The 9,542-nt window shown below is 34.6% G+C and overlaps 1 protein-coding gene across 2 annotated transcripts; it reads left to right on the top strand.

Moving 5' to 3' along the window:
* Positions 1 to 3,008: 3,008 nt before the first annotated feature.
* LOC120276818 (glycine-rich RNA-binding protein RZ1C-like) lies at positions 3,009 to 9,040 on the top strand. 2 transcript variants are annotated; one of them, XM_039283534.1, is made up of 3 exons: positions 3,268 to 5,031; positions 5,144 to 7,109; positions 7,826 to 9,040. In XM_039283534.1, the coding sequence occupies exons 2-3, from the start codon at positions 7,083 to 7,085 to the stop codon at positions 8,654 to 8,656; spliced, it is 858 nt and encodes a 285-aa protein (XP_039139468.1). In that variant the 5' UTR covers positions 3,268 to 5,031; positions 5,144 to 7,082; the 3' UTR covers positions 8,657 to 9,040. The 2 variants fall into 2 exon arrangements, with proteins under 2 accessions (XP_039139467.1, XP_039139468.1); XM_039283533.1 differs by lacking the exons at positions 3,268 to 5,031; positions 5,144 to 7,109 and adding an exon at positions 3,009 to 3,261.
* The last annotated feature ends 502 nt before the right edge of the window (positions 9,041 to 9,542 follow it).

Below are 9,542 nucleotides of genomic sequence, written 5' to 3'. Positions count from 1 at the left end.
ATCTGGGGTCATTTATTTCTGGATGATCACAATTCATATCTACTTTCATGGATTCTATTGTTGCTTTTGTCATATTTTTAATTTGTCTTATATCTACTAAACTTACTAAAACTCTTGTTCCTAATCCTTTTCTGTGTAATCTTATTACTCCTAACATTATTAAACCTAAATGGATTAATGTATAGCCTGATGATATTATTTTATTATATGATTCTACTGTTATTAGTTTTAATATGATTTGTTTATCATTACTTGTGCAACATATTTCTATTTTATCATAATGTTCATATATTTTTGTTTTTAATTCAAATATTCCAAATTTATATAATTCTTCTCCAGGGATTAATTTAATATTCATATTTCTTAATTTATCTTGTTGTTCTTCAATTGTATGTGTTCTTTTCTTTTATGATGTTTATTAATTTGATTTGTATATTTTATATGATTTAGGATGGAGAATCTTCTAATATTGTCTATGCTTTTTACTATAGTTTTATCTTTTGAATTTTCTGAATTAGACATAATTTATTTCTATTTTATCAAATTCTTGTAATAATTTTAATTTCCAATTTTTTAATTGTTCTTTTTCTTATTCTGATCTATTTACATAAGTTATCTATTTTATTTTTATGGTTTTCTTTTTCTTTTATACTATTTTTTACATAATCTAGATTGGATAAGATGGTTTCTAATTTTAATAATTGTGTTTCAAGATTATTTAATTTATTAATAATTAAATCCATTTTTACATCCATTTTTGTTTTTGTGATTTTTTTAATATAATTTCTTCTATAATTTGTATTGCTAACTTTAATACCTTTAATACTTCAGATATTATTTTTATTTCTTTTTTATGAATATTTTTCATTTTAAGATGTTTATATTTCTTAATGTCATTATATTGTTAATTAAGAAAGATATTATTATTATGATACTTATTACTTGTATTATAATTATTTTTCTATTACTTCTTTAATGATTTGATCCATTGATGTTTATTTTATTTGTTGATATTTTGATTTCATTGATATTTTGTTGATATTGTTGATTTCTATTTTCTGATTGTTGGTTTTAATTTTCTTTTGGATTTAATATTATTTTGTTTTCTTGATTTTTTATATTTTTGCAATAAAATTTATTTTTTATGTTTTTTGCAATATAATTTAGATTATAAGATTTGCAGAAAATATAATCTACTTCTTCTTTGCAGAAATTAAATCTACTTGCAGAAAATAACTTTAACGAGTGGAAGAATATAAGAAAATTCTTATGCAACAACAAGATCCACAACATGTAATATGATAGAAGTTAAAACTTGGCAAATAACTTTACTTGATCCATATTTATTGAAAGTAAAATTTGTTTTTGGTTTTTGTTGGTTTTTTAATTTTTATGGATTTTTTGAAAAATTATCTTCTTTTCACCATGAACATTCTCTGTCGGCTCCTTTAACCTTACCATCTTAGAGTGTACTAACCTTTCCCTATCTGCGGTACTCGGCCACCCTTGTAGAGTTTCTAGTTTCCAAAGCCTGAGTGTTCCAATTTGCATAATTACTTAGAAGAGTAATTTTTTGCAAACACAATGATTATCTTTTCATATGTGAGAGTTAACATTTTCCAACTTTCAGAGTTTAAACTTACCTCTACACTCTTTTTCCCCTTAATGGACCTCATGTCCTTCTCATTGACGGGTACTTTTTGGTGTTCTCCAGTTTGTTTTACTCCTTATATTAGTTAGATCAACTCTTTTTCACATAAAAGATTCATTTTAAGTTCAACTTTTCTTTTTTAAAGAAATCAAATCCCATTTTTTTTTACAGAAAACTCATTTTTTGGATTTTTTATAAAAATTTATGGATTAATAAAGCTATAATACAAAGACAAAATTTACTATCTACATGTTGGGGACCCCGTTAAGGGTTTTACCCCTGCATGATAAATATTACCTTGTAGCCGCCGTAGTTGAGGAAAGTAACTATAGCTCTGATACCACTAGATCCACACCTCTGTCACGACGGGAACGACGATGAGGACGTTGGGGATGCCTTTCAACTTACTCGGATGAGTCATCCTGGTGAAGTAAAGGTTAGGGGGGAAGGTAACTAAGATGAGAAGTAGTAGGAGGAGAGAGATGCATAAAGAGAGAGAGAGAGAGATAGAGAGATGTATTCACAAAAAGAGAGGACTCCTTTATTTCATTGGATAGGGATGTTATATGAGGGATGTGGGGAAGTAATGGGGATAGGGATGCCTACACTTTACAAACTAAGGGGCCTTATATTGGCTCCATGACTTCACCCCTAAGCAATCAATAATATCATGACATAATTCATGACATAATTGACATGACACTTTACAAAACTACTCATAAAATCATGGCCATAAAACCATGGGATCCCAAAGTTTTGCAACAGTAAAATCACTGTTGCTACAGTGACAAACATATTTTACACACTAATAAAGCAAAATACCGACTTTTTTACATATTAAAAACAAACAACACTGTTTCAGTTCACTGAAGTGTTACTACAGTGACAATGGAAGGAAAGAATGTCCTTTTCGCAAGGTCAGTCAAGCTGTGACATGTTAGCTACGTAAAAACTACCATGAAGGGAGAAAAGTCTTTAGAAGATAGACTCACGATTTGACATGTTGGCTAATAAAAATTTACTAAATGTTTTTTTCAAAATTAATGTTTATGAATGAAAGTTTTAAAAGGAAAACGGACTTTAGATGATAGAATCATGATGTGACTTGTTAGTTAACCAAAAATCATCAAATGTTTTCTTCAAAATAAAAGTTTAAGAATGAAAGTTTTTGGGGGATAAATATAAATATATATATATATATATATTCAAAATAATGAAACTAATTAAATCACAATTTAATCAACCTCAAATAAATGTTTGTTTGGAACAAAAACAAATTACTACAAGTTATAACGAAATAATTACTCGATTTTACCGGGATATATGTGTAAACCTCAATACCTACCGTGATTTTTATATACAAACCCTAGCATACCGTCACCGCCGTCAAGAGTTTCGAGGTCCTCGTCCTTCCTTCGGATTAGGGTTAGGGTTAGTGGTTTTCCTCCACTTCTCTCTCTCTTCGTCCCTGTTCTTCTCCCATTAGGGGTTTTCCGTAGATGGCTGGGAAGGAGGAGATGCGAATCTTTGTCGGGGGGCTGTCTTGGGCCACCACGGAGCGTCACCTCGAGGACGCCTTCAGCCGCTTCGGCAAGGTTCTTGAGGCTCAGGTATAAGCTCAATCTGTGGGTTTCAATCTCCATTTTGTGTTTTTTGTTCCATGTGGTCAAATTTTGTTAGAGAAGATGTGGTTTGTTTGGGTTATTTATTTTAATGGATCTTATATTTTGTTTTGGAGTTCTCTGTACTTTTTGTTGCTTGTTTTTGATCTGCAAATCTTGGGCTTTAGATTTATGAACTCTTTGATCTTTTATATATGTTCCTTTTTAAACTTTTTTTTTTCTTTAGTGATTCGTGAGTTTTGTTTTCTAATTGGGTGTGGTATGAACGACGTTTATATAATCGGTAAAATCAGTGAATTTTCATTCGTTTCATTGTGGGGATTCGGACGCCATCATAAAGTTTAGAATTGTTACGGATTTTATTCTTTAGAAATGTGGTTTATGAAAATTTCCATGGATTTTTGTGATTTTTTTTCCTTTGTTCTCTTACTATGGCCCTAGCATGCTAAATCCTATTTTATTCGCTGTAAAGACAGTCTTCTGGTAAATCAAGTCTTCAATCTGTGCTTATACATAGTTTTAAAGCAATAAAAATCTCTATCAATCATCCAACCGTTAACTCTTTTCAAATGCATGACTTATGGTGAGGAAATAATTTTATTTAGACTTAACTTGAGACTAATAAGTGGTCATTGATCTTGATCTATGCATGGACTTTTTATAGGCATTTCAGATTTGGTGAAGTTGCCTGTCATGCAATTTAAAAAATGATGTGTAGTAGTAATACGTTTTAAGTGATTATAAATTATTCCTATGATAGTGAATGTATATTATTGCTTTATTTTGTTTTATAACCACTTAAAACATATAATTGAAAATGTTAACTGAAATTTTGGAAGAAACTTTATATGTAAGAAATCATAAGTACAACCTAGTGCATAGGTCTTAAGTTACAATTGGACATGTAAGTGGAAATTCTATTGTTTCCGAATTTCAGATAATATTTATTGATTTATTTCATCTTATTAGTGTCTATTGTACTGTTCATTAAAAAAATATACTTCATTTGAAATGTTGCGTACTATTTTAGATAGGAGAATCCAATCATCTCATCCATCATTAGAAGTGGTATACTGTATGCTTTTTGTTTTTTTAAAGATTTTGTGGAAGCTGTTATACACATGTTTGTACTATGTTATGCTCTTTGTTATATAATATTTAAAAGAGTATGATCTTTAGCAAGGATATTGCATGCTTAATGTGGTAAGCAGTGGGCATGCTTAAATAATGTGCATGGTCATGTCAATTTCTGGAAGAGGTAAAATGATTTTAGTGGCATCATGATAGTATCTACAATTGGTGAAAGAACTAACTTCGATTGGTTGATTTTTTTTAGTTTCGTCAGGTGTTAGTTATTTATTTTGTTCATCTTTTTTGTTATCCTTTTATCTGTGTTATCAATTTTCTTATTGATCCTCTAATGTTTTCTTGTGAGTACTTTAATTTGATATGGCTATCATTATTTTGGGCTGTTGGCTCCAAATATACTGGATATGAAACATTCTACTTGTGGCTAGTTCTTTGGTTGATGGAATGGTAGACCCTTTGTCATTTGCCAGTGTTTCTCAGCAGTGAATCATTTTGCAAGAGATGGCCATTAAGTTACTTGTTTACTTCTCCGAAAACATGTGATGGTTCTGGGTAATCGATTTGTTTTATGAAACTGCTTAATACCTGGAAGCCTTTTGTCCACCAGTTTAATTGTGAGAACAGGGTTGTCTGTTTATCCAACATATGCTGGCAGTAAAGCAATGAAAAGTAAGATGCTGTTTTCTGATTATCACATACAGTTAACTAAATGTCACAGCTTGTTGAAACAGTGTTCTGATCCTTCTGGTTTTGTGACACTTTGTGCCTGGCTGTTCTGCAGCACTATCACAGTAAGATCACCACTAGTTTGCAGATGGCAATTTCATGAGCTGTCTTTTTTGACAAGATACACTTAATTTCAGTGAGCTCTGTAGTTTCTGGAGGCATCTGCTGACTGTATTCTGTCACCAAAGGTTGTTGGTACAAGAATGCTAGTTCATCTTTAATGGTGCTCTGTTTGCCTGTGTTTTCATTTAGGTACAATATCAGGCTGAATTTGATGTTTTCACTTTGTGTAGTTCGCCTTAAATTCCACCTTTCTGTTCTGGAGGCCTGAAATAAATCTATTGAGTTGTCTTACAGAGCAGGAGGCATGTTACTGTGGATAAGGTTACTTGAGATTGACTGTTGTGGGTAATAAGGAATTGGTATCATCAGAATATGAATTTCTGCCAGAGGAAGTGCCAAGATCTGTGGAAAATATGGTTAAATGTCACTTCAGCTTTATGCCATCATTTTGTAGGTTTTGTTTGGCTTCTGGGTTTCAACATGAAAGGACAGGCGAGACAGAAGTTTTTGGACTGTTTGTTGACCTTCATAGTATGGATTTTAGATTTGTTATCACATATATGAGAATGACATACATATCTTTTAAGCTGATAATTTGCTTGTTCTGGATTCTGCACAGATAAGACTGTTATATTCATAATTTAGATTATGTTAGCCTAAAATAACAATAAGGGTTAAAGTAGTTGGATTATAACTAATGGGTGCTTATACAAGGCTTTCTTGGTTGATAAAATCAGTGATTTGTTCAATTCAAAGTTATCCTGATGGCTGCTTAATAAAATATTTTTAGTTCAATAAGTGATATCCATTTTGACTTGTTTCCTACCCTTGCTCTGGAAAAATGCTGCGCACATTATATCTGCTGTTATTGGTTGATGACTGATCTTAAGATTGAACAGACTAATGCTTGTATCAGATCTTTGTCAGTTGTAATCTTACTGTATTTTGGTTTTTCTAATTTCATCAACTTATTATTAGGAAATAACTGTTCCCTTACCTGAGAACTTGGTAGCTATGTTTGCGAGAAGCACATGGCCTTCTTGTTTGTATGCATTACATCTGTACTGTGAAAGTCAATGGTGATGAATTTTGGTGTTTACCATCTGCGTTAAAGTTGAGTTAGTAACTTCCTGGCTTAGGGTACATATTCTTCAGTGTATGAATGACTAAGAGATATTGGCATTATGGTCTTCATCGGTGTGTTTGAGAAGATCTGCCTGAAGTGTTTGAATTTTGGAATTTGTAGCAACTTCATTTATGCCTACTTAGTTGCATGATTAGTGCTGAGCCAACTGTAACAACCAGCAGTTCCTTTGCTGATGGGAATTTATTGATCCTTGAAAATCTTAGTTGCTATGGAACATTTGTGTGTTGATGAGAGCTTTACTGTCACAGATAAGAGATGTATTTAAATTATTAATGCCTGTATATGTGGTCACCACCTGAAGCACATGCGGTGATTTCCTTTGACAAGTTTGAGTTATCATGATGCATATAATCGGATCGGTTGAAGAAGAATTGGTTTGCTAGATTGGAAACACTGGTGATGAATTTGGTGGCTTATGAACTGAGTTTTTCATGACATTTACAAATTGAAAGTATCCAACATGGGTAAGGGCCAGCTGGTGTTTTAAGAATTTGGAAATGTTATGGGTTCTAGTGGTGGTGTGATCCTGGTAGTTTGGATGTGAAGCCTTGCTTGAGAATCTGTATGTATGTGAGGGTCTGTAAAGCAGTATCTTTTCTGATTTTATGTTATCCTCCTGGATGATAAGGTCTACTTTGTTGTGTTGAACTTATATGGATGATATGCCCACTCAAATGGTCTGTCTATACACTGGGAATTGGCAATCCCCTAGAATTTTAGTGCTGTTTAGATATCTGAGGGTGATGCTTGTCTAATATCTACTGGGATCTTTGTTTAGAGGATAATGGAAGTTGCTTCAATCTTATCTTGGGTAAGTAATTTAATAAAATGACATTATTGAGCATTTTTATATGAATTATCTTTCTCCAATGAAGTATTTACTTTTTGAAATGGGCTTGCCTTTAGTTTATCAAACACCAAATGTGTTATTTTAGGATTTACTTTACTTTCCTCATGAAATTAAGAATAAAGGGCCTTAAGTTGAGCAGTGTGCAGTTTTCGTGGATCTATTTCTGCTGAGAATTGCAGATTTCTTTTTTTATTACATTGTATTTGAGAGAAATTATTCCTTTGAATCCCTTTCTGTTGGGATAGAAGTCTTTTCTATTAATATCTAGCAGACTTTAAACCAGATAACTTTTGCTCTGATTGGTTTTGGTGTACATTTTACAGTACTATTTTCTGATTGTCGAAATTGTTCTTGATGGTCTGAGAGGCTTCTCTTTCAGACCACCATTAGGTGGTTTATATATGTCATACTTAATTTTTTCCCGTGAATTTAGAAATAGTAGAGTTTTAGAGACAGATTCTTTATGGCATCTCAATTTTTAATTTCCTCTTGGATAATCAAATGCCAAGATCTGCGGTTAATTTTTATATTTGCTATTGGATGCTGTTTTAAATTTGATGATATAAACTCATGTTCTTGTCCTTAGACTGAACTATGCTAACAGAGCACATTGTGTTCGATATATTCCATGCAACTTATTAAATGGCCTTGGTGCTTTTGTGTTATATTTTCTGTAGATTATGCTGGAGAGGAACAGTGGACGCCCCCGTGGATTTGGGTTTGTAACCTTTGCAGATCAACGTGGAATGGACCGTGCCATCAACGAAATGCATGGCCAGGAACTGGGTGGTCGTATCATTTCAGTGAACAAGGCCCAGCCAAAGGTAGGTTCTGATGATAGTGGCTATGGATATGGCAGTGGTGGTGGTGGTGGCGGCGGAGGTGGCAGTGGTGGAGGTGGTTACTCATCAGGAGGCAGAAGTTACCGTGGAGATGGGCCACCACCACCACCACCGCCACCACCTGGACGTTCTGACTGCTTCAAGTGTGGGCGCACAGGTCACTGGGCTCGTGAATGCCCATCTGCAGGTGGAGGCAGTGGCGGTAAATTCCCTTCTCGCCCTAGGTATGGTGGTGGTGGTGGTGGTGGTGGAGGTGGTGCACGCGGGGATCACTTTGGAGGAGATCGTTATGGTGATCGGTATGGAGATCGGTATATAGATGATCGCTATGATGGGGGCCGTTATGGAGACCGAGATCGTGTGGACAGCAGGGACAGTAAGTATGGTGGCGGGCGTGATCGCTATGGCAATGATCGATATCCTTCTGGTGGTGGTGGTGACCGTTATTCAGGTGATAGGTATGGAGGGCCTGATCGCTACCCTTCAAATGGATATGGCAAGGAGAGAGCCTATGATAGAGATGTTGGACCAAGGGGTGGTGCTGGTGGAGACAGGTATGGCAGTGGCGGACCAGTACGCTATGAGGGTAGTTACAGGGACAGACCTGGCCCATATGACCGTCCCAGCAGAGGTGGCCGCCCATCTTCCTATGATCGTTATCCGTGATTATTGTCAGTCCCTCTGGTTTCTTCAGAACCTTAAAAATGTTTTTGTTCCCCTTTTAGAGGGCCCATGCTTGTGAGATTAATATATTTGCTGAAACCATTAACCATGAATCGAGTGTCAGAACTCGCTGAGGCTGCATCTCAGGTCTCGTTTTTCTTTTCATCTAATAGGTAATACTGTTTTGGACACATGGTTGACTCTTCAGGGCAGTTTATGCTTTTGAGGTTTGCACTTGCTGAACATAGATGTGAATGGGTTGTTGTGATCCCTTCGCAACAGTTCTGCCTGAGATTGCTGAAATTGATACATTGCCGTTTTGTATCTGTTCTCAACTCATTTGTGACAATGTTTCAGATTGCAAGTTAGTTTTAGTTGGATGCTGTACTGTTGTTTTGCTCTTGCTCCTGAAGCTCTGACAACGTTAAATATGCAGGGCTTGGTCATGGTTACCGATTTTAATGCAATGTGGACTGTTTATCTTTCAAAGGATTGCTATCTTGTACTGGTTGACAGGAAACTGCCCGCAGGTTTAGCATTCAGAGGAATTTTGCATGTGTTAATCTAAGGATTGCTCTTGTGCTGATTGACACGAAAGGCCACTGGTTTTGTGACTGAATTTCTTCCTACTGGTTTCAGGAAAATTTGTTTGACATTCAAAATGATCCTTGTTAAGTTTGGGTCCAGGTTAGACACTAAAGACAAATTCGTTTGGGTCAGTGATTTTGATTTGGAAGTGAATATATAAGTGGACAGAAGATCTAAAACCTAATCGTCAAAACTTGTATGAGTTGTACTAGGTGTTCAACTAGTGCTTATGCTTGCTCCTAATCAGCATGATATCTTGTGGTATGCTAAGATGGGAGTTTATATGGCGTTCTTTTGTTGG

This window comes from Dioscorea cayenensis, chromosome 15 (assembly GCF_009730915.1).
Source record: "Dioscorea cayenensis subsp. rotundata cultivar TDr96_F1 chromosome 15, TDr96_F1_v2_PseudoChromosome.rev07_lg8_w22 25.fasta, whole genome shotgun sequence".
Classification (NCBI taxonomy): Eukaryota; Viridiplantae; Streptophyta; class Magnoliopsida; order Dioscoreales; family Dioscoreaceae; genus Dioscorea; species Dioscorea cayenensis.
Note: the sequence above shows the minus strand (reverse complement) of the source record. Positions and strands in the feature narration are given on the sequence as shown.